The sequence below is a fragment of the Natator depressus genome, chromosome 19 (assembly GCF_965152275.1).
Source record: "Natator depressus isolate rNatDep1 chromosome 19, rNatDep2.hap1, whole genome shotgun sequence".
Classification (NCBI taxonomy): Eukaryota; Metazoa; Chordata; order Testudines; family Cheloniidae; genus Natator; species Natator depressus.
In genome coordinates this window covers 12,981,279-13,006,291 of record NC_134252.1, presented here as the reverse complement: position 1 = coordinate 13,006,291, position 25,013 = coordinate 12,981,279, and the positions used below count along the sequence as shown (strand labels likewise).

The following is a 25,013-nucleotide window of genomic DNA, read 5'->3' as shown; positions in this document are numbered from 1 at the left end:
CTGGAGTCCTTTATAGTATGTGAGGACTCATCTGTTGTCTCACTGAAAAGGTGGGCCTCATCGAAGGGCAAGTCCTCCACGGTGTTCTGGACCTCCCTGGGAAATCCCAAAGTGTGGAGCCATGACCCAGGCACCTCACAATGGCCACCTTTGACCTAGATGTGTCTGCTACATCGACCACTGACTGAAGTGTGGTTCTGGCCACCAGCTCACCCTCGCTGAAAGTAAGCTCCATCTTGTTGTGGTGCATTGTCTTCCAAGTCTGTGAATTTGCAATAGTTCAGACGGTCGTAGTTAGTCAACAGCACTTGATAGTTCACTATATGAAATGGAAGGCTCGTAGATGTGAAGACCTTTCTTCCCAACAAGCTTAGCTTCCTTGCCAGAAGGAGTGGATTTGGGATGTTGCCGTCCAGATCTCTCCATGGCAAGCTGGACAACCAGAGAGTATGGTGCAGGGTAGGAAAAGAGAAATTTCACTCCCTTGGCTGGAACAAAATAGCATTTCTCTGCCCTCTTGGGGTTAGGGGGACATATGGCTGCAGTATGCCAGACTGCTCAAGCAGATTCCAGGGTAGCTTCATTAACTGGAAGTGCTATTTGACTGGACCTGATGGTTTGCAAGATATCCAGGAGTTTGCACTGAGAGTCCTGGACCTCCTCTAGGGAGATCTGGAGTTCTCTGCCACCCTGCACAATAAATCTTGAAATTGTTTATAGTTGTCCAGAGGGGATGGACATATTGCAGTGACTGCTTCACCAGGAGATGAAGACGACAATCTTGTCGGTACCAGTGGAACCGGTTTGTCCCACTTTGTGGGGTCAAGAGGAAGTGTTGGCTGTTTCCTCAGAGGGGAATGGTGGAGTGACTCCCTAGCAGAATGCATAGGCTCTGCATATCTGGTGTACGGGTCCCATGTTCCCCAGGATGGACAATAACCTGGGTCAGGAAGGAGTTACACCTCCTGGGTACCACCTGTCCCGAGGTAAATGTCAAGGTGGAGGTTGGTGCCAGGAGTGTCTGGATCTCCTGTGTTGACTAGCATTTCTTGGAGGAGGGGTGATTGCTCCTCTGGTGGCTCAGATTCTCCCGAGGAAGAGAAAAAGGGGTCGGGGTCCAGCAGTGGTACTGACGGTTCCGATGGAGGAATGGTGCAAGCTGGTAGATGGAAGAGGGGATAGGCTTCTGTCACAGGTAACATCCCCTGGTTGAGTCAAAATCTCTCTAGTAACAGAAGGCCCCAGTAATGGGGGAAACTGAGTCTCGGGAAGAGCAAAAATGTCCCCCTGGAGTGCAAGGGGTCCGATCCACTCTTGCTGATGGGGTTGGAGGCGTAGGCTGTGTGTGGCTGGTGTGTGAGACAGTGACAGTACCACCAGTGGCTGAAGCTCTGATTGTTGGAACCGATGGACCCCACCTTTTTGGCCAGGATGATGTTGGTGGAATTGGTGTTGCTGGTACAGAGTCTGGTACCAACAAAGCACTGGCATTATAGGCTTCAGAGTCATGGCCCTGGGACTAAGGACACACTAAGTCCTCAGGAGTTAAATGAGCAGATTTGCTCGATTTAGGCAGAGGTGTGTTAGATGTCTTCGAAGCAGACTTAGAGGGAGACCTGCATGGATTCCCTCGCACCAGAGCCAGACCTCCTGGCGGGAAGCACATGCCATGTCGATTCAGGCTGATGTTCTGGGCAGTCCCTTGGCCTGGATCCCACTGGGGCCTCATGGCATCTCCATGGGGTGCTTTCGAAGTCGGAACTCCCACACCTCATGGGTACAACCAGGGAAAGAGCTAGCTGCAACACATGCCTCCCAGAGACAGTACAAGCAGCGCTGATGGTCGCCTCTAACCAAGAAGAAATGAGGGCAGGACATACAGTTTTTGAAGCCTAGAGTTCTGGGAATAGTCCATTACCCATAACGTGTTTCCCGACGCACGGAATCTGTCTAGCTGCAAAACTCTGCTAAAAACTGTTAAAATTTATTAACTATAAAGAACTATACACAAAATGCAATCTTTGAAATATTTCCAGATCAAAGAAATCAAAGGAGAGCACTGGACATTGGAGGCTCCGACCCAAGCCATGCGGCAGTGAGAAGGAACTGGAGAAATGGTCCGTCTGCTCTTCCCTTTATGCTCTCAGCTGGATGCACGAGAAGGGCAAGGGCATGTGCACAGACCTATTGTACACTGCTTGCAAGAATTCTCTGAGTCCAAGTGCACGGAGCGCATGCGTACTCAGTGGAATACACATAGAAACAACCCATGCTGCTAAAATATTACATCAATGACAGAGGCAGCAAGTCACAAATCCAAGCCCTGAATCCACCAGGAGTCATTCCCACCAGGAAGCCTGGGGCAGCTTAGATCCCCCTGCAGGGAAAGTGGAGGGGCTAAGGTAGGACAGCCGGCGTGCCAATATTCCCAGGATTGTCCTGACATTCCCAGTACAATCCCACTTCCCACAGCCCTGCCACATACCCCCACAGATGACTCCCCAGGCTCACACGATAGCATCACACCCATTGCCTGGTGAGCACTCCGCTGGGGCAATGCTGGGTGGGATTTCCTTTGGGGACAGTGCAGGTGGATGTGGACAGCTTGGTGAAAGGGCTCACGGGCAGCTCTGTTAGCTCCCACACAATGTAGGATATGCGCCCGCTCTGCCCTGCCCAAGGCTAACCTTCTCCGAAGCTTAGATGTACGACAGGAACATGGCTCCATCTTTTAACCTCCCAGGGCTAACCACCCCGATTTGGAGACCCCAACACCTTCTGGTGGTTGGGGTTCATCTGTATAGATCACCCCAGAGCTGAGCCCCATGAGACAGGGATGGAGGAGAGAATTGATGCCCCTGAAATGAGAGCCAATACAATGTGTAACAGCCCCACCTGGGGGAAGAGGGAGGAGCTGGGGGCTTAAAGGAGGCATGAAGAGGAAAGCCGAGAGGCCCCTGTGACTCATATCTCACATTGAGAACAAGCTGCCGCTCTGCTGGGCATGAGCCACTCCCAGTGCCCCACCCTTAGCCCTCTCTGCCAGGAGAGCAGCACACAGCGCTGATGGAAAGCCAGGCTTTAAGCTTCAATCTCCTTTTTATTTCAGTGTGTTCAAATGATTGGTGGAAAACAGACAGCCTGGCACCCCCAGGCCAATGTAAGCAGATTCTACGAGTGGTTTAGCTAGAGATCAGCTAACAAGGATGTCTGCTGGCATTAATATTGCTGAATATATCCATACAATTAGTGCCAGCATGGAGCCGCCTGTGCTTACAGTTCCTACTACAGCTGTATTACACGTAGGCGTTCCTGCTTGAAGAGTGTCAGTCATGGCTGGTGGCATGCAGCTGTGTTGGAAATCTCCCATCGCTCCAGGGCTGCCTTAGGCAAAGGACGGGCAAGTGCACTCCACGCACCTGCTGGCAGATGCTACCCTTTCCCAGAAATGACTCTGGGGCAAGCGGGTCTTGGAGGAGCCCATTTTCCACCAGTGGCTTGGGCGAGTGGTTCCATATGCTGCCAAGAAATGGATCGTGCTTAGCACACAAAGTGCTTCACAAGAAGGTTGGCGAATTACAGAAGAATTGGTACCTATCGTGTGGGTCATCCTGGCAGCATCCAAGTGGATCCATTACAGCCGGGCTCCCTTGTGTGTCTGATGCGTAGGCCCCATAGCTGGGGGGAGGAGAGACTCCTGCACTATCAAGGCAAGGGGTCAGCTTAAATTTAGAGGCCACTGAGCTGGGGGGCGGGGAATACAAACAATCCTGGGCCATACACTGATCAAGGCACTTTGCATCCCCTCAGTGGAGTGAGGGCCACACCGCATGCAATGTTAGGTGTCAGCCACCCCCATTCTCCGGCCCAGCCACACAAGAGACATGTGACGCGCTATGAGGGATCTGAGCCATCGCTGTGGTGGATTCTCTATCCCTGGCAATGTTTAAGTGAAGACTGGATGTTTCTCTCCCAGATCTGCTCTAGATCAGTCAGAAATGAATGCAGGGCCAGCCCATGGCCTGTGTTACGCAGGTCAGCCAAGGTGATCACAGTTGACCCTTCTGGCCTTGGTATCTATGAATCTCTGCCTCTCGTTGTCCGTGACTGACTCCCAGAGAGATGAAGCTAGTGACCCTTGGAAGAGAGGTGACCACGCTCAGTCTGACAATCGTTTGGCCAGAACTCAGGAAGCCAACACTACACCCTACAGATCTAGCAAATCCCTGCCTGACCTCCACTCGCACTCCCTCCTGAACAAAATAACCCACAGCTACCCCGCCCCCATGGCACGACCCTGGCTGCCTCCCAGACAGGTCTCAGGGCAGGAAGTGGTGTGACTCTGCTGGGCCGCCTCCTCTGGCCCACTGATGAGGGAGGCTGCCTGTCCTCACATCACAAGAGCTTTCGGCATTGACCAGCGAATGCTATTGTCAAGGCTTGAAGCAGCAGCTGTGGGTGACAGGAAAGCACTGAGCTGGGTGAGAGGCTTTCGGGTCGCACGGGGAGTAGGCTAGCCCAGGTGATTGGCACCTGGGTCTGAGTGCCCGGGCTAGCCTGGCCCAGGTATGAACAGCCCCAGGGTGGGCCCTAGGGACACACACAGGTCAGTGCAGTGGCATCGAGGCCAGTCACACGGGTGACAGGGCTTTGCAGTGTCCCTGGGTGCCGTGCTCCTCTGTATGTCACCAGGGCTCCCGGGGGCACATCCCACAGTTCTCTGGGCCACCATGAACTGAGCTGTTCTAGGATCCTTTCCCAAGGAATTGTGGGGGAACTTGTCTGCCCGTCTGGGCACACAGGGAATTGTGGGAAGGCACTGGAGGCCTTTCAGCCCTTGAGAAGTTTAGCCGGCATCCATACTGCAAAACAGGCAGGTTATCATCTTGAGTGGAAACAGAGCCCAGGATATAGCCTACAGCCCAGGACGGGCCAGCTAGCCCAGGCTGAAAGCACCATTAACCTCAGTGAGAGGGGTTTGTGTGTGGACAGCAAGGGGGCTACAGGGCAACACCCAAGTGCGAACCTGCTGGGCTAACTCTGCAGTGAAGACAGACTGTTAGAGAGGGTGGATGGGCAACTTCCCCTCTGCTCCCAGCCTGCTCACCTGTGCTGAGCCCCACAACCACTCTCTTATCCGCCTACCCAGTCACTAACCACCTGGGGCCGGGAGGGAATTTCCCCGGTGGGCAGGTTATTCCATAACTGTCTCTGGTGGGGTTTCTTCCATCTGCCTCTGAAGCATGTCCTCCAGGGCTGCTGCAAGTGCCTAGCTGGAGCCTGCTCTGACCGAGTGGGGCATCTCCAAAGCTGCCTTGGATACATCTGAGTCCTCTAGGCGGCTTTGAAAGTCCCAGCTGTAATGGTGATTATTCCATAGACCCAAAAAGTGGTTCACAGGAAAAAAAAATACCAGGACCCTGGCCAGAAAGAGAGGGAAAGAAGTCATGAACCACCAGGAAGCCAGGCCATGACCCCCCAAGCTGAGAACTCATGAAGCAGGGTTTTCCATGTGTGGCCTACATTACCAAGGTGCGCCTCTCTGTCCCCTGCTAGTGGCTGGCCCACAAAAGAGGTAGATGAGCCACCTACAGCTAGCAGATGCAATCCTTTATCTCCAGCTCTTGATTTCAGAGATCCCAGATTCAAGGCCTGCTGATGGGCCTTGTCACAGTTGGGGATTTTCTGAACCTCCGTATCATAGGGTGACCAGCCCTTTACAGGGTGACGGGTTTAGCCCCACACACTTTGCTTGCCTCCCCAGGTGGAGAAAATGATCAACGTTGCATGCCACGCGGGACATGTGAATTAGGCCTTAGAATCATAGAATATTAGGTTTTGAAGAGACCTCAGGAGGTCTTCTGGGGCGGAGATAAGACAGAAGCCCCTGGAGAGCCGGAGTGAAGGGAAAACTCCAGTAGAAGGCTGGGAGTTGCTGCGGGAGCCTCCAATGAGCCCAGGAGGGGCTGAGGAGAGAAGACGGACCCTCAGGGAGGAGGGGCTGGGGCCAGCCTGAGACCGGCATGGAAGACTTGGGGTTTGGGCCTATTTTGGACTTGGCTGTTCTGCAAGGGGCAGACATTTCCTTGAATGACATAGCCAGAGGCCAACCCACCGCAGCAAGGTCAGTGTCAGTTCTTACATCTTCCATGTGCACTCACCTGAAGTACGTAACATCAGCGAACCGTTTTCTTTGGGGCCTGAAGTCAGCAGCAATGGAGCCTCCTTCACAACCCCCCCACCCCGTCCGCATGGAGACATGACAAGGACGCCTACAACATCGCTTTGTAAATAACATTCAGGATCTGCCAGCTCAAAAACAAGCTCATTCCCAGAAAGGTTAAGTGCTCCCATTACTTCCCCAGCACAAGGAGCCCGAGTGTTCTTGTGTGTTTAATTTATAGGCTCCAGTTCACCTCAATCGACAGAGGGCGGAGGTGTGGGGGGAAATGGGAGAAATCCGGAGAACGCAGTCCGTGCCTTCCTCATCCTCAGCCAGCAAACCCTTTCCAACAAACGGCTGCTACAGATCATCTCGTAAAAGCAGCTGTTTCAAGGGGACCAGACATGCAACAGTCGTGTTCCTCCTCAATGTCAGCGTGATCCCTTTGACTTTGTTCAGTTACTGAGCAGTTAAATCCCCAGCACACCAAGGAAGTCTGTTGCCATGGAGTGTCTGAAACGCCAGCACTGGAACACCTCCTGTCCTCTGTGACCTCATGCAACCCATTGTCAAGGCAACCAACTTGGGGGAGGTCTTTAAAACAAGGGCCGCCTCCTTCTGAATGCTCCCATGGGGCAGAAGCATTTTTCCCGTCGCGGTTTGTGAAACCCAGGGGGGAATGGATTTTGGAGCCACCACCTGGCAGAACTCATGTTGTTGAAGGGGTATCACTTGTGACATCATCTGTATGTGGGAAGCTAAAGTAGGTCCAGGACTTGCAATGCTGGGTCACACCACTGCTCCATATGCTCCAATATCCTGCCTCTGGCAGCAACCCATAACTGATGTTGCAGAGCAAAGCAAAAGAAAGCAGCCCACCTGAGAGTCAAAAGACCTTGGGGTTATTCCCAGCTCTGCCACTGACTCACTGCATAGCCTTGGTCATGTCACTCAACTTGTTAGTGCTCCTGTTTATCCTATCTGAAAGAATGAGCTGCATAATCAGAGATGGGCCAAAGCAGAAGGACGGTGCTACTGAAGAGTACAGTTCATTATTTCTCAGCAGGCACAGTACGCAGTGTTGTCATCAGTCACACAGTTAGGCAGTCCGTTCCGACACGCAGCCACCTGGGGCGTTCCGAAATACAGCCATCCAGATTTTCTCCTGCTTTAAAATGGGATTAGCCATCAGGGCAAATATTTTACTTAATTTGTAAGCAAATATTATAAAACCTGCAGTCTGCTTAAAACCAAGCACAGGAGAATGAAGGGCAGCTTCCCCCACATATCTGGCCTGGAAGTCAGAGACACTGGAACATTGCCTCTGGGCAAGGGAGTCGCCCACCCTCATTTTTACACAGCTGACGCCTGTGCAGCTGATCTTCCTCCCGCAAGCTAGACTGAAAGGACTGGGGAGTGTCCCCACTTGCATCTTCATGGTCAACCCCCCATCGTCAGGTCAACCATGGCACAGGGACACCCCGATGCCTGCGCCAGTGGTACCGTTTCAAAAACAAGCCCAGGTCTCCCCCCAGGGCTGTGTCTGAGAGGCAAGGCCAACCTTCCTCTCCGACGGGCTGCAGGGACTTTGGGGAGCTTCTGATCCAAGTCGGGGTCAGAACATCGTAGCTCAGGCCCATCCCTGATCTGGAGGCTTATCCAACACTTCCGAGTGTCACTCATCTCTAGGGAGCGATGCTAGACACAGATTGTGCTTCCCGTTATAGGGAGCTCACCGATCCACACTGCCTCTGTATCCAGTGTCATGCTGGCAGCTGCAGAGTGCTGTTCTTACCAGCCCACTGACGATCAGTGCTCCTGGATCTGGATCAGCACTGTACATTTGCTGTGCTTTAAGCAATGCACCCCACCAGCCTTTAATGAGTCTGATTGGAGTGCAGGCTTCGTTAGCAAGCCCTCTCCCGACACATGTTTGTTTGCTAGGTCTGCTGAGCTACCAGCCAGGCAAGCGAGCTCCCTGTATTTGATCTTGGATCAAGGAGACGGAGAGGTCAGGGCTGGGGGACTGTTTGCTAATGAAGTCTGGGCCTCTGCCAGGCGAGGTGGAGGAAATCCCAGCCTGGATGCTGGTGCTGCCCTGGAACGAATTCAGGCTGTTCCCCTGCTGCTACAATCCAGCTAATTGTGCCCCAGTCTCCGAGGGACTGGAGTCACACTAGGACATTCCGCTCCTCCAGGGACAACCCAGCCAACCCTCATGAAAGGCTCGCAGTGAAGGAACAATAGAGCGGAGCGAATGCTGCAGGATGCTGTTGCTCAAAAGTCAATTAGCGGCAAATCTGTGGCAGCTGAAGGCAGCTGCCCTTTGAAGTTCTGCGAGCACACGCAGCCAATGGCTCCTGGACTTGCACTGCCACTGCCTGGAGGGCGCTGTGCAGTCTGGAGCTTGAGAAGGCAATGGCCTCAGGAAGCATCTGCTGACACAGCCTGTCGGTCGCAATGATTTCAAGGGACCCTTTAGGGTTGCCAACTTTGTAATATATAAAAACCAGACACTCCAGGGGCCCTTGTCCCTGTCCCCCCCAGGCCCCACTCCTGCCCCGCCCCTTCTTCCAGGCCTCACCTCTGCCCTGCCTCTTCCCCCAAGGAGCTGTCCCTTCCGCCTGAGCCCCTCCCGCTGTTGCTCACTGCTCTTCCCCTCTCCCCACCCCCCCTGCATGGGTCAGGAGGGACTCACCTGTGGAGCCGGGGCTGGGAGCTGCAGCCACCCAATGCAGGTAGGAGGCGGCCCCAGATGAGTAAGGGCTGGCACGGGTGATGACTCAGCACCTCCCCGCCTCTCCCGCCTGCAGTAACCAGACATTGGGTGTCCAGTCGGTAGATCTGACCTGACATCATCAGGTCCCCTTTTTGACCGGACTCTCCAGTCGAAAACCGGACAGCTGGCCACCCATGTGATGGAACACATTTCCACAGGGTCAGAGGCCAGGTCAGCTAGAAGCCGTCACTTGAGGAAGGATGGGCTTGTGCTTAAAGCACCACTCTACAACTCAGGTGCTCTGGGCTAGCTCTGCCACTGACTTCCTGCATCTGAGTCTCGGCAAGTCACTTACTCTCTCCATACAGTGGGGTGTTAGTACTTTCCTACGGCAGAGGAGGAGTGAGAGGTCCTCACAGGCTGTGATGATGGGGCTATATTAGCACCATCTAGCAAGTGTTCATTGCTATTTGCTGTGCACCGGCCATGTACATCAGCCACATGGTGTCTAAGGATGGGATCCTGTTCCACATCTCCACCCCGAGAGGCGCTGGGTGACCCCAGCTCCTATGGAAGTCAGTGAAGCTGTGCTTTATCCGCAAGACCTCATTTTCTTGGAGCTGGAAAGATTGCTAGAGACTTTTCTCAGGCTCCTTTCCTTTGGGTCCCCAACAGAAAGAATGTGGAAGCGGGTCGGTCTCACAGGATGAAGGCACCCAAATGTTGCCAGACCTCAGAAAAGCTCCCAATTCCCTTGGGATTCTTGTTAGCCCATCTCCCCTCACCCACCAGTATGGTCGTATCTCAGCCTGCAAGCTCTTCGGGGCGACGATGCTCATTTGGTATGTGCCTAGCGCAGTGGGGCCACAAGCTAGCTGAACCCCTCTGTGCTTCCTTTGTCCCCTGCTCAGCCCAGAAAGCCACCCCAGCTCCAGCGCTTTGCTGCGCCTTCTTCGCTCACACAAGGTGCTCCCCTGCCTTTTAACCCGCTCGTCACCTCCACAACTGCTCTTCCAACCTGCCTCTAAGAAACGGCTGCTCTGGAGCTGAGTTATGGTGGGTGCGAAACCTCATTGTTCTGGGCTGTTATTAATCCTCCCGCTGCCAGCAAGCTCTGACTGTTGCTTTACCCAGTTGCTGAAGCAACAATCATTTGTCAGTTTATTGCATCCCCTGTCAGTGTATTAAAGAGTAAATCCAGGCTGCAGAGCCAGCTCCCGCGCCAGGAGGGTTTTCTTTGGGGTTCTTTGATTTTCTTTCGGCCTGGGTTGACGGTTAATATCTGTCTGATTGCCAGCTGATAAAGCCATAAAAAGAGCTGCAAAGACTTCACCGTAGGAAATAGCCAAGGACATAGGGCCCTTTGCCACAACTTTTCAGCTTTAACAAACACAGGCGGTTAAGTGGATTGCCTGAGGTCACTTAAGGAGTCAGTGGTAAAGCTGGGAAACAAACCCAGGAGTCCTGAACTCCCCATCCCCAGCTCTAACTACTAGACCGCAATCCCTTCTTAGAGCTGGGAACCCAGGAGTCCTGACCCCCAGTCTCCTGCTCTAACTATTAGACCCCACTCCCTTCTTACAGCTAGCAATGAAACCCAGGAGTCCTGCTCTTCCATGTCCTTCTGTCACCACTGGACCACATCCTTGTTCCTAGGCTTTGTGTGAAGTAAAAAGCAGGGCCCCATCCTGCCCCTCTACCCCCGACATGGACACTCATTCCAGTATAAGAGGGGCCTTTTTCCAGTTGAGCTTTTGCCGCTTTGGAAGTGGTTTAAACTTACTGGAATAAGCCTGGCTGCAAGGGGAGTCATCCTGGTGTAACTTCAGTGGTTTAACTACCCTAGTATAATTCTACCAGTGTAGACAAGCCCCAAAATACCAATGGCTAGTGGTACTGGGGGCAGTTCCGGAAAAGCACAATGTCCAGAGACTGCCACCATGACAGAAAATATCATGACCAGGTTTTACACTGCACCCAATGGATATCCATGCAGATCCTTGTCAATCAAGGACCAGCCAATAGCCTGGGGCCTCCAGAGTTAAGGAGTGTGCCTACCTGCGCATTTGGTCCTGCTTATGAGGGGTGGCCCCGGCTTGCCAGTCCCTCCGTCCCCCGGCCGCGTGAGCAGCACGCTGATCTCATACTCCGTATCGGGATCCAGGTGCCACAGCTTGTAGGTCTGCATGTTGACGGCGTGAACCTCCGACCAGGGCCCCGAGGTCATGCGGTACTCGATCTCCTTGCGCACAATGGGGCCGTCACCGATGATGGAGTTGGTATTGAGCTGGATGATCAAGTAGGTGGAACCTGCTCGGAGCAGTTGGGGGGGAGCAATGGGCGTGGGGGGCTCTGGAGAAAGACAAAGGGAGGGGTATGAATGGAATGTTCCCCTTCTGTTTCACCGGTGCTTGTACCCTGGAGAGCCATTGTCTTTCCATCAACCCCACTGCACAGCTTGTGGTTTAAAGTACTGTGCTAGGACTCGAGAAATCCAAGTGCAGTTCTCCGATCTACCACCAACTCCCTGTGTGTCCTTGATACAACCCGTTAGCCTCGCTGTGCCTCCGTACCCCATTTGTAATCAGGGGATAATAATCATTTCTCCCACCCTTAGTCTGTCTCGTCTATTCAGACTGGACGCTCTTTGGACCAAGTGTGTACAGCCCCGAGCACAACGGGGAGCTGATCTCTAGGTGCTGCTGGAACACAAAGAGGGACTAAATTAACATTCAGACTTTCTTCTTCTCCATTTAGCTAAAAAGACCCTGGCATAAGAAGGATGCTGGCTCCCATTTGGTTCTAAGAGCAGCCGCTCTGCCTTCACTCCTTGTAAACAAGAGCAGAACCCAGCCCACTGCTAGCAATCCTGATGGCTGCAAATTTCTCCTCGTAGGCAAGTCTACTGTGTCATCGTCTTTGGTGTGTGGCAGCAGCGTAAGTGGGATCAGGGGGATTTATACTGCTGGAGCCGCGAGCATGCTTCGATCCCGAACACAGCAGAACTCTTTAGAATTCACACCTACAAATAAAGCACTCACGACAAATTCACACCTACAAAAAAAACAGCATAAGCGCACGCGCGCACACACACACACTCTCCTCCGAGGTTTAACAGCACAGGCGGCAGCAAGGTCTCATGTGACCAGAACATCATTGTGTTTTTTACAGACTATGCTTCCAAGCAGTTGCCACGGTGCTGTGAAACTCTGTCATCGATAATTAACGCTTCGCCACAGCCGTCAAAATAAATGAACACAGTACATTTGGCGGATGCAGTCTCCTGCCTCCTTTTTAATTGTCTGCGTTCGCTGACTCTCAAAAGCAGGTCAGTGAGAATGAGTGAGGTCCCACTGTGCTAAGCAAAAAACTCCTTGCTCCCACTGGGTATTGAGAGATGGCACAATTAGCCTGTGGAACTTATTGCTACTACGTAGCATTGAGGCAGGATTTTAAAAGGGACTGGACCTGTATCCAGATAGCAAGGTGATCCAGTTATAATAATTAGGGGTCTATCGAAGTCACAGCCATGAAAATCACATCAAGGACAGTGAAATATGGTCTCCCCCATTAAATATGGTCTCCAGCCACCCCGCTCTGAAGGCAGAGTGGAGAATGGTGTGGTGTTGCCACCCTTACTTCTGTGCTGCTGCTGGTGGCAGCGCTGCCTTCAGAGTGGGTGCCCAGGCAGCAGCTGCTGCTCTCCCGCCACCAGCTTCAGGCAACGCCAGCAGCAGTGAGAAGTAAGGATGGCAATACCACGACCCCCCCCACAACAAGCTTACAACCCCCTTTTGGGTCTGGGCCCCCAGCTTGAGAAACTCTGCAGAGAAATTACACATTTTTCACAGGTTGGTCACAGCATACATAGGAAATTTCACAGAAGTGTTACACACCTGCAAAATTTGCTATATATGCCGTGACCAACCTGCAAAAAATGTGTGATTTTTCTGCGACTTAAGAAGACCCCTAATAATAATACAAATTTAACAAATAACTAAGAGTTCATGCTTAAGGGCATAAGCTAACCTCTACTACGAGAGGTTAGGAAAAAAAACTCAGGAAGCAGGTTATCTCACAACGGCCTACTTCAGGGTTTCTTGTACCTTCCTCTGAAGCAGCTGCTGCTGCTCACTGTCAGAGACAGGACACTGGGCTACATGGACCTTGGGCCTGATCCAATCTGGCACTTCCTATGTTCCTAAGTCTTTACATCCCCCTTGATTTGTGTCGAGCTAACAGCACATGACGCAATATGCAAGGCAGCACAGCACTGGAGTGCACTGCTGAACAGCTGCAGTGCTCCACCCCAGAGGCAGACGCATGTCAGTGGTGGGTAGAGAGAAGAGATGCATATAACGTGTTCCAGTGCCCAGTCAAATCAAGGAACGGCTCCTATTGACTTCACTGGGTTCATATAACTCCATCAGGTTAGGATCCTTCAGGATGAAGCACTACCTCACCCTACATCAGTGAGACGCCCTGAGCAAAGGGAATGTCATTCACATAGAATTATAACACAGTGGACCAGACTCAACCCCCTGAGAAGTTGTCAGTGAGACACCTCAGACCGGGTTTCAGAAGTGCCAAGTCCCACTGACTGCCCCTGGATTTGCAGGTGCTCAGCGCCTCTGAAAAGCAGGCCTTGGCCATCTCAGCTTGAGCCCCGGGAAATGGAAAGGCCCAAAATCAGCTGCCACTTTTGAGAATGTTGGCTCGAGTATGTGCCAAGCTGTCCGGGATGAATCCCAGAGAGAAGCAGGCAGGCCGCGTCCACACTACAAACAGGTCTTGTTAACTCCCACAGGTTAGCTAACACCATGTCAAACATGATTGTGCCCTGCGTGTAGACGAGGACAGTAATGTGGTGGCCACGGTTAACCCTGGCCGGGGAGCAGAGTGGAGGGTTCACCATAACCAGCTAACACCTTTTAAACATGACTTGGCCTGTCATGTTTAGCATCATGTTAGTTAATGGCCTGAGTTCAAATGACAGGTTTGTAACATGCTTTGAGTTCTACCGCTCAAGGCCCCTCCTCGAGTGTCAGCAAGCGTCGCCCTCACCTTTCACAATCAGCTCGGCAAAGTTGGAGACACCGGAGCCCCGCACGGACTGGCTGACGCAGCGGTAAAGATCCTGCTCCCCCTTGGAGACCTCGTCCAGCTGGAAGGTAGCCAGGAACCGTCTATGGCTGATGTGCTTCACTGAGGCGGCTGGGGCGACCACTCCGTTCTGCCTCTGTTGGCCAGAGAGAGAGTGTTGGGGGGGTCCCCATACAGCTCATGCTGCTCAGCCCTCCTGTGCTTGCTCCCCACGGCTGCCTAGGCAGGAGGGGTGATCCCCTCTGGGTCTGACGGAGCATCCTGTTTCTCCCTACTGGGTTCTCCCTGAAAGCCTCGCCTGCTGAGCCATCCAGAGCCCTCTCAGGGTTGCTCTCTACACAGCCACAGGGGTCGCTGTGGAGCAGCTCGGGGCATCGCTCCGGGTGGGAGCGCAGTCCCCTCCCCCCACAAGGAATGGCTGGGAATGGCACTGCAGCACCACAAATGCGGAGTCCTGCGGGGGCGCAGGGGGAGGGGCGTGGGTTTGGTCCTGGGACTATAACGGCCCACATCTCCCACTCCTACCTGGGGGTCTGGTCCCGACCACAAAGAGCACTTTGCCTTGGAGAGGGTGGCAGGCTGGGCCTCTGAGAGAGGGCTGGTTACGGGTGGGGGCTCCCCCTCATCTGTAGTTTTTGATCTTCCGATGGGACTTCCATGGCAAATAGGGGGAGGGCCCCCCACCCCATCCCTCACTGTTCATTTCCTTCCCCCTCCCTGTGCTCCAGAGTGGGCCGTACAGCCCTGCCCCTGAGTACAATCCGGCCCGTGGGGCTGAGCCAGTCACAGCCCCACAGCCCTCAGTCCAGGGCACCGTGCGGCAATGAGGTGGGGAAGGAGCCGACTCCATCTCAGGGAGTTCCGGGGGGTGCAGGGGAGCCAGCGAAAGGCTCTACGCTGACAGAGCAGCCCCCACCCCCCCGCATCCCACCACCCCTCAGTTACCTGCATGAGGAACCTCTCCGCCTCCAGCACCTTCCCGGCTGCCACGCACTGGAAGGTGGCATTCTGCCCAGCGTTGACCTCCACATCGCCCAGGCGGGAGAAATGAGGCACTTTGGCTGCCAGAACAGAGGGGTAGAGAGTCACACGGGGATCCAGGCACTTCGGCTACTGTGCAGCTACCTGCCGGTACCTTCCCTCTCCCCGGCGAGCTCCCCAACGCACCCATGAAACAAGGTGCTGGATCCCAGGAGCACAAAGCCAGACCAGGCTCTGGGTCTGCAGCTGGGATGTGGCTGCTTTCCCGCTCTGGGTTAATGGCTTTACCAGGAGCTGGACCATTTAATAATCATTATTAATTAGCTAAGGGCCTGAAACAAAGAACCCAATATTCAGATCCAAACTCTGTGGCTCCCTCCCCCACCATTTGGATAGGTTAGGAGCAATCAATGCTCATGCTTCAGAACTTCATTTCTTTTGGGGAGCAGGAAGAAATTTTCTCCCATAGCTGCAACGTGGCCCAAATAGCCAAGTGCTTTGTGGGAGGCATTTTCACCTTTCTCTGTAGCATCAGGTATAGATGACCATCAGATGCAGACTGTCGGACTCAATGTAGTGAGGTCTGCAGCCTGGATATACAAATCCCCACTGCTGATATTCTATGGTGCAACCACTCTAGGGTATACAAACCACGTAGCCGGGGAAACTTAAGGCATGGAGGAGATTGCAGGGGACCCTGTGACATCATAAGCTCAGCTGCAAGTTGGGAGCCAGTACAGTCCTGTACCCTTGAAATCCCACCTGCCATGCAGGGGTTTTCCATTGGATGGCACTGATTTCCTGCAGAGCCCTCCCTCCCTGCAGGGACGGCGCCAGGGCTGGGAGAAGCAGGGGGTGAACCCCCCAACCCACACTGGAACTGTCTGGCTTTGCAGAGCCACTATTTAGCAAGGGGGCCCAGGTGCACCTTGCACTCCGTTGCCTCATCCTGTCTGCGAGGTGTTAGCTCCCTTCCCCAGCGGCCAGCCCCAGACAACTTGTCCCTTCTCCCCTCTGGAGCTGTCCCTTTTAAAGGGGACATGTAGGCCTGACGTTTAGCCTGTGTTCTCCCAGGAGAAGGAGCAGAGCTGGGGTTTGTGTCCCATCAATGTAGAGGCTCATCGGGGGGAGATTCAGCCATTCCCCTGCAGTGTAAAGAGTCCCAGCTCAAGGCCTGGGGTCTCCACAGTGAGATAAATATCTCAGCCTTGCTGATCACATCTGCCCCGCTGGGCATCCACCCAGCACCCTGCCCAGCATGCATGGGGCTCAGTGCGACCAAGCAGCCCTGCCAGGCACTATTCACTAGGCTGCTCTCCCACCTGGCCTGGCCCTAGCCAGTGCTAGCCAGTGGTTCCCAGCCCCTGAGGGCTCCTGCTTTTCTGACTAGGAGATGGCTGCCCACCCGCCTTGCTGATGAAAGACGCCCACCTCACAGCCCCAACCACCATGTCCCTTCCCTCGCAGCAGCTGCTCCTGGAGCATCCCCCTTTGGCCCTGCTCCGACAGCAGTTCGTTAATGCTTGCGGCGCGGCATCCAGTTCACAGAGTCCCGCCAAGTGGCTCATTAGCGGGACACATCATTGGCAGTGTGAGGGCTGGCCCCTGTCAGGAAGGAGGCTGCAGCCAGGGTGCTGCGATACTCACAGCATGGATAATTCAAGAGCAAGATGTCATCCAAGCCAAGGTATCCTCTGCGCTCGCCAGAGATCACCGCCTCAAACAGGACCTGGGGGCAATCAGACACGCGCCTGTCATTGAGGTGATCTGCTGCCCCCAGCCATGGGCAAGGTCACACTGGCACGGGAAGGGCCTGGAGACGAGCAGAGTTGGGCCCAAGCCCCCGAGGGATGCAGCATCTTAATCATGGGCCTGGCCTTATCTTAACAACAGGCTGATCCAAATCCCTGCAGCCGACTGCCCCGAACTCTGGAGCCAGATTTGAATTCTGCAGCCTGGGTCCATGTCTTGGCTTGGATCAAACCGTTACCAAAAGGAAACTAGATGATTGTTCGTTTTAATAGTTCTTCACGTTGGCGCTGCTCCCCACTGCCCCCCGGGCACGTGCTGCCATGGGAAGCCAAGGAGCCGAAATACAGGGGGGGACTCACTCTCCTGCTACACCCAGCCTGGCTGGCAGCTAGACATGCCAGCCCACTGAGCACAGAGCGCTCCCACGAGCCCCCCCTTCACAGCACTAAGCAGCTCAGACAGACACCACATCAGTGCTTCTCACGACTGGACCTCTGAGGCTTGCACAGCGGGAAGGAAAGGAGGCACACCTCACTGGCTGGGCAGCAGCACAGTTTGGGGGCAGGGTTGGGGTGGCACAGGAGCTGCAGGCTGGGAGTGAGGGGCATTGGCAAGCTAGGCAGAGGGGAGGGGAGCCCAGGACTGGAATAGCCGGTGGGGCTGTGGGTTGGGATGTACCGGCGTGATGAGGGGCCCAGGGCTGGAATAGCCGGTGGGGCTGTGAGTTGGGATTGAGGGGTACCAGCGTGATGGGGGGCCCAGGGCTGGAATAGAAAGGGGGGCTGTGGGTTGGGATTGAGGGGTACCAGAGTGATGGGGGGCCCAGCGCTGGAACAGTAAGGGGGTTGTGGGTCATCAGTGAGGCAGCTGTGAGAGTTTTTCAGGAGTAGGGCCCCTGGGCACCGCCAAGGGCTCAGCATCAAGCCCTGCAATAGCTTGAGTGCGGTGTCCCTTGGCGCCCTGCCGGAGGGCTGCGTGGCAGTGAGTTCAAAGGCCTCTCTCTCCTCCAGGGCCCATTCAGCTCAGTTACTGTCTGCTTAAGTCCCCTCCAGGCCCCAAATCACCCTGCTGCCTCTGCAAGACCATCTCCCCACCTCCCGTCGTGAGGGATGCTTCCAACTCACCTGGTACTCGTTGGGCCAAAACATGCTGACCGCCAGCTCAGCCTGGTGCCACTGCCGCCCGTGGGAGCCAGACACATTCCACACCAGGCTGCCCAGCGCGCCCCCATTCACCTTCACGTAGACGTTGAGGGAGCCGGGGCTGTGGCCGTCCCGGCTGTACATGAAGTAGCTGAACTGGAGGCAGTGGGTGTCATTCTCACTCAGCGTCTGGAAGAGGAGGTGAGCTTTCTGTCCCGGCACATGCTGGGAGGAGTTGACCATCAGGTAGGAACCTGCGAGGAAGAGGCAGGAGAATGAGGAGGGTTTATCGGTTCAGCGGCACCCAGTCACCCGGGGATCTGTGCACGTCAGACTCCCTGCCCACGGCTGCCGTAGTCTAGCCCCCTGGCCATTGTGTGCCCTCCGCATGCTGAATCCCCGACCCTCTCTCTTCGACTGCTCCATCCATATCGGGACTCATAGCTGCATGAATCCTGCCATGCCAGCCAGCAATGCTCCAATTGACTGCCTCTGCCCACCTTGAGAGCCAAATCTGTTACCGCTAAGCACTGGGTGTTCTCAGTGCGACGCGACAGCGTTGGCCTGGCCCACTGACTTGGGGACTGCAAGTCTGGAGATCAGCTCTTCATTTCTTCTTTCATTCTCACCCCTTACCCCTGGTGCAGCCAGCCAGTTCCCAGCACCCTCTCGCTCCTCCTTCAAAGCCACTTCTACCAGTGGCTCGTTCTCATCCCCATTCATGTCTCCACCCATGCCTAGGCCCGAAGGGCTCTCCCATGTCCCGTCTTTGTTTGGCATGGCTCTCTTGGTGTATGCAGTCAGGGAGCGTGACTGCAGCTCCAGCTGGCATACCTGAGCTAACTTTAATCGAGCTAGCTCGGGTCCTGGAAGAGTGATGAGCTGGCTACGCAAGGTACAAGGCAATGGTGAATGGGGCCCTAAACCCAGCTACTCCTGCTCCCGGGCAGAGGGGCTGAAGGACGAGCTATGCAGTGCAGGTAAGTGCTATTTTTGCACCTCCCCTCCCATGTGATTGATTTGTTTCCTTTGGCTCCACGGGCTGCTCCTGGCAAATCACTGCTATCGAGCTCTCTGACATCTCCCCGGCTTAACAAGCAGGCAGCTGGCCCGGGAAAGCTGCTCAGGCAGTGACTGATGTTTTGATGCGTTATTAGCTGGGGCAGAGAACCTGTTACACTTGCTCCTTGTTCCCCTGCCCAGCCTCAACATCACCCCGCGGCCGCTCCGCCGGCCAGGAGAGATTACAGCCAATGGAAGGAGACTGACCCTCCCATGTCAGGCAGAGGATTAAGGGAAGTGCTTGGTGGCTGCTGGTGCCCCAGATACTGGGTGCACAGAGACAGGAAGCATGCAGGACCAGCAGGAAGCATCTCCCTACTGGAGATGCTCCATGTCCAACCTCAGGCCATGCCGGCAAGGGAGCAGTCCATGGCATTGCCCTGCCTCACAAAGACAGGTGCAGAGAGGACAAGGAGGGAAAGGAAAACCCCAGTGCAAGAGCTGCTCCCCACGCCATAGGGTCTGTCTACATTGCAGTGGGAGGAGTGACTGCAGCATGCGTAGCTGTACCCCAGCTAGCTTTGATCTAGCTAGCTCGAGTACCAACAGCAGCCCGTGCCGCTGCCCCTGCTGCCATGACCTCACTGCTGTTGGCACAGGAGCTTGCCAGATCAAAGCTCTCTCGGGGATGGCTACCCGTGCTGCAGCCACACCTCCCATTGCAGTGCAGACAGACCCACAGAAGCAGGGCATGTGCCCATCTCCCCTCCCAGCCCTCTCTGTGCTGCGGCTCCCCCACAGATGAACTGAACTCTCTGACCCAGGCCATAGCTAGAGAGTGGCTGGAGGGCAGGGGGGGAACAGACTTCACAGAGGGCTCAACTGGGACTGGAGCGCAGGAGCCTCAGGATAGGCTCAAATCCCACCTTCAACACTGACTCTCTCTGTAGCCTGGGACAAGTTATTTAGCATCCCTGCCTCAGTTTTCCCATCTGTGCTTCTCTACCTCCCAAGGGCAGAGGCGGGATAAACGAATATCCAAAGGGGACGGAAAGCCCGGCAGTCCTGGTCGTTTAAAACTCCCATCCATCTGGCAGGGCATTCGCACTGGATAACACCCAGTACCTGTAAAAATAAGACACTGCCCTCCTTCCTGCAGGAGAGTGCGTTTCAAAGGGCTGGGTACCCAGCGCAAGAACCTCAGTAACACAGGATGGGAGAGCAGCTCTAAGTGTTGTTATTTAACAGGGGGCTGCCTTATAATAAAAAGGCCCCCGTGATTAGGGCATCACAGGATATAGGGACCTGATTTCTCCCCCTCTGCCTCAACCCCCAGTGTATGATGCCTGTCTCAGAGAACACACATCCCTCGGTGCCAGAAGACTGCTCTGCTCTCTGAGGATGTTCAGATCCATGTGGCAATATGAGCTTCTCAGCCGTGAGTCAGCTTTTGTAGCCAGAAAGCTCTGCCGGGCTGTCCCCTTCCCCTGCCCCATAAGCAGGGGGCTCCCTGGCTCTCCAATACCCCCACATCACATTGCTTGCTGCGCCACTGGAAGACACTTGGACATGGTGACCGAGATGAGGGCAGTATAAGAACCTGAACAGAACCAAACCACCCCGCAGTTCCATTGCCGTCACGAGGGTTCCCTCGACATCTTGCTGATTCTTGCTGCCTAACATCTCTAAGATACGGCCTTTCCTATCCATCCGCACAGCTATGGCTCTCACCCAGGCCCTCATCATCTTGCGTCTTGATCACTCCAAGAGCCTTCTCTCAGGCCTGGGCAAAGGCAGCCTTGCCCCGATCGGATCCGTTCAGAATGCTGCTCAAAGACCATTTCCTACCACACTGCTTTGACCAGATAATCCCCCTCTTTGCATCCGTCCCCTGGCTCCCCCTTCTCCATGGCATCAAACACAAGCTGCTTGTATTCACCTTCAAAGCTCTTCACGGCATATCTCCACCCTACCTATCATCTCTCATTCGTAGGGCCCTACCAAATTCACGGCCATGAAAAACATGTCACGGGCCGTGAAATCTGGTGTCCCCCGTGAAATCTGGTCTTTTGTGTGCTTTTACCCTATACTATACAGATTTCACATCGGAGACCAGCATTTCTCAAATTGGGGGTCCTGACCCAAAAGGGCGTTGCAGGGAGGTCACAGGGTTATTTTAGGGGGGTTGCGGTATTGCCACCCTGACTTCTGCGCTGCTTTCAGAGCTGGGTGGCCGGAAAGTGACAGATGCTGGCCAGGCACCCAGCTCTGAAGGCAGCGCCTTCCCAGCAGCAGCATAGAAGTAAGGGTGGCAATTTCGTAACTTGTCAACCTTACTTCTGCGCTGCCTTCAGAGCTGGGCGGCTGGAGAGTAGCGGCCGCTGGCGGAGGGCTCAGCTCTGCAGGCAGCAGCGCAGAAGTAAGGGTGGCAATCCCATACCAGGCCATCCTTACTTCTGCGCTGCTGCTGGCAATGGCTCTGCCTTCAGAGCTGGGCTCCCAGCCAGCAGCTGCCACTCTCCAGCTGCCCAGCTCTGAAGGCAGCACCGCTGCCAGAAGCAGCACAGAAATAAGGGTGGCAGTACTGCAACTCCCCCCCCACACACACACACAATAACCTTCAACACACACCCACACACACAACTACTTTTGGGGTCAGGACCCCTACAATTACAACGCCGTGAAATTTCAAATTTAAATAGCTGAAATAATGAAAAAACTATTTTTAAAATCCTATAACCGTGAAATTGACCAAAATGGACCATGAATTTGGTAGGGCCCTACTCATTTGCTACTGAGCTGCCGACGCTCACCTCTGATGGCCCAGGATGGTAGCCTCCATCACCCACCTGTTAAATGGTCCAATGACCAGCTTCATGCTTTCTCCCCCTCATGCTGGGGAGGAGCGCCCCATAACCATCTGCAAAGCTGCCTCATGCTCCACCTTCCAATCCCTCCTCAAAACTCACCCTGGCTGTGGTGGCTACAAAAAACTTGTCAACAGTTAGGCTGCTGCTGTGCAGAGCCCGCTCCCTGTCATGGAGACTGTGACGTCTTGCTCGGGCCGCCCAGAACTGTGAACCACCATGTCACTGCTCTGCCTCAGCAGGAGTGAGCTTTGCTGCTGCTAAACTCTGTAGCAGCCCTCCGCCATGCCAACCTGTCTGCCTGGCCAGCAAACTCTGCAGGACTCTGCCTGTCCAAACCTGGTCTTGCAGTTAGCAATCAGTGAACCCCAGCTCCCCAGAGAGGTCTCTCTGCAGCGGTCAGTCCCTCTCACTGCACGCTCACAGAAGTTATTAATGACAGGTTTCAGAGTAGCAGCCGTGTTAGTCTGTATCCGCAAAAAGAAAAGGAGGACTTGTGGCAGCTTAGAGACTAACAAATTTATTTGAGCATAAGCTTTCGTGAGCTGCAGCTCACTCCATCGGATGCATCCACTGAATGCATCCCATGAAGTGAGCTGTAGCTCACGAAAGCTTATGCTCAAATAAATTTGTTAGTCTCAAAGGTGCCACAAGTCCTTCCTTTCTTTTTGCAGAAGTTATTAAGTTTGCCGCCTGCAAAGGGACACAGAGCCCTCATCAGCCTGCTAGGTTAGCTGCCGACCCACATTTTGCTAGAACAGCACTGAGATGGTTTTGTAATAAAACAAGAATAAGTTTATTAACAATGACCACAGGTTCAAGTGATTTCAAGTGAGGGTGAAAGAGACAGACAAGGTTACAGACACAACACGCTTTCTAGTGACTAAAACTTAACTTCAGCAAGCTACAATCATTGTCTCAGCAGGTTTCTCACCTATAGTCAGTTCTCAGTTCCCCCTGGGCTAAAGGATCCACCTTTCTCAGGTGTCAAGAGCTCTGGCCTCTTGTGTCCCTCAGGTGATGGATGCCCGAATCGCTTTCTGTTTCTGCTTCTATTTCCCAAAGGCCATTTCTCTGTTCCAAGAGCCAGGAAGCCTTCCTGGGGTATGGCCTCGAGCCCCTGATGTGATCATTAAGTGGTCACCACTTGCTAATTTGATGGCTTGTTTCCCTTACATGTAAATGTACTTTCATTGTGTCTGGCCTCCCCTTGCTCAATTTACATTGGAGACAAGTCAAGCAGGTGCAACAACATTCCTCTGTTTAGGGCGGTCTGGGCTAATGCACTGCTTGCCAAACACAAACACACTTCCGGCACACATCTATAACTGTTTATACACCACCCGTACATGCCCCACACAACAACATTAATGACCAGTGTGTTACCAGTCTGCACATGACCCCTTTTAGACACAGATTATGACAACAGTGTATTGGGGCAACGAGCCCGTCAGACCTGATGTGAGTTGTGGTAAGGTGTGCTCTCTGCCAGCTGGCACTGAGGAGCTCCCTGGGTCATAGTGACCAATATTGTCCCATCGGTTCCTGGTTCTCCCCCGTCTGTCTGTCTGTATCCATCGGTTGTCTCTTATCTTATACTTAGATTGTCAGCTCCTTGGGGCAGGGACTGTGTTTTTGTTCCAGCGGAATGTGGTCCTGGTCTGTGACTAGGGTTCCTAGCTGCTACGGTAACACAAATAATTCATAACAACAACTAGATAATGAACAAAGGGTTAACGCATTAGCTCTGCAATTTTGAAGCCCTGGATTTACAAATTAAGCCCAATTCTCGTCCCTTTACACTACTTGTAAAGGCCAGAAAGGAAACAGAACGGCCCTCCCAGGGAAACACTCCAAGCACGGGGTCAGTGTAAGGCTCCCGGATGCTGCCCCCGCCCCTCACAGACCCAAGCACAGGGCATGCTGGGGGCAGGTGGGCTGTGTCAGGGCAGGATGGGGGCGTGGCCAGAATTCAATTTTCTTTTTTTTTTCGGGTAGAATTTCAACAAATAACATCCATGTTTACTTGAAAGCATTTTACCTGAATTTTTATCCATTTAAATGTTCGCCATTGCAAGACATAGGGGCAGCCCAGAATGTGGAAACCCCTCGTTCCCCTGGTAATAGCACCAATATCTGGCTCTTTGGTTAGGCTGCCCACCTATCAGGCATGGTCTGCAGCACAGCCTGGCATGAGTGGCAGTCTAAGGGACGCCCCAAGGCTGCTGGACTAGCAGGGCAGCTGCAGCGCAGGGTGGAGTGGCAGGGAGGGGAAATCCGACACAGCATCTGCCGAAGCGGACGCAGACACAGCAGCCTGGCTTCCTCAGGCTGTCATATACACCGCACCTGGGCCTGAACTTTGGCTGAACTTGGACAAATGACAGGAAGCTCGTCATCACCCGGGTGATGGCTGGGTCCTGTCAGCAAGCCACGGCCCTGTAGCTCCCACCCACCTCAGGATCCTTGGACACTGGGGTGGGTTATGGTATGTGGGGGGGGAGGGCGCGAGGCTCACGGTATTTGAAGGTCTGGTGGATGCTTGGAGAGGGGGGTTGATTCCTCTCTTCCCGGGATCTAAACCACAGGGTTGCACACAGGAGTCAGGTGGTCTCGGTCAGCTTACCCTCCCCGCATTGCGAACTGGGAGAGGGTCCCAGCTTGAGGGGGTGAGGGTCTCAGGAGGGAAGGGTCCCCAAGATGGAAAGCTGAGAGCCACTGATCTAAGCTCCTGATCCTCAACCAGTGCAAACGGGTGTAAGGTCCAGGGGCTTCACCTGAGCAGCGCTGATCGACTCCCCTGGGGATCTGGCCCAGGGTTTTGCCCCCAGTGAGCTGCCCAGATTAGAGCACATGCATTTCCAGCTGGAGAGCGGGCTGTGCTGTGTGCTGGGAACAGAAGCATCCTGTGATCTAGGCTGCCACAAGTCAGGGTCCCACATGCTGTATATAGACCCACATATTTTTTCCTTCGCATATTCCCCTCCCCTCCCATCTGCTGCCTTTGACCCTATTTTCCACTGGATGCTTTTCCCCTCCAACCCCCCTTGTTCAACTGTCCCCCTTCCTGGAGTCCAGATCCAACAATCTGCCAGGCTCTGTCACCTTTCACACGCCCCATGTTGAGTGGGTTTGATATTAGGAAAACCAGCTCCCCAGGCCCAGCCTGACAGGGACCTGGAGCCAGGCTCCTGAGGGGGATGGTGCCAGAGTTGGGGCATGTCACTTATCCCAGATCTGTGGGGTCTTTATCCTTAATGAGCTCCCAAAGGTAGTGTGCTCGT

The 25,013-nt window shown here is 54.1% G+C and overlaps 1 protein-coding gene across 6 annotated transcripts in view; it reads right to left on the bottom strand.

Annotated features, from left to right (window-relative positions):
* The window catches only part of PTPRU (protein tyrosine phosphatase receptor type U), a 309,921-nt gene that overhangs the window by 153,058 nt on the left and 131,850 nt on the right, over positions 1-25,013 (bottom strand). For all 6 annotated transcript variants that reach the window (XM_074934544.1, XM_074934543.1, XM_074934545.1 and 3 more), the window contains exons 3-7: positions 17,843-18,114; positions 16,614-16,695; positions 14,931-15,046; positions 13,947-14,121; positions 10,941-11,234 (exon numbers count right to left, since the gene is read on the bottom strand). In XM_074934544.1, coding sequence (XP_074790645.1) covers positions 10,941-11,234; positions 13,947-14,121; positions 14,931-15,046; positions 16,614-16,695; positions 17,843-18,114 — 939 coding nt within the window. The remainder of the gene's footprint in view (positions 1-10,940; positions 11,235-13,946; positions 14,122-14,930; positions 15,047-16,613; positions 16,696-17,842; positions 18,115-25,013) is intronic.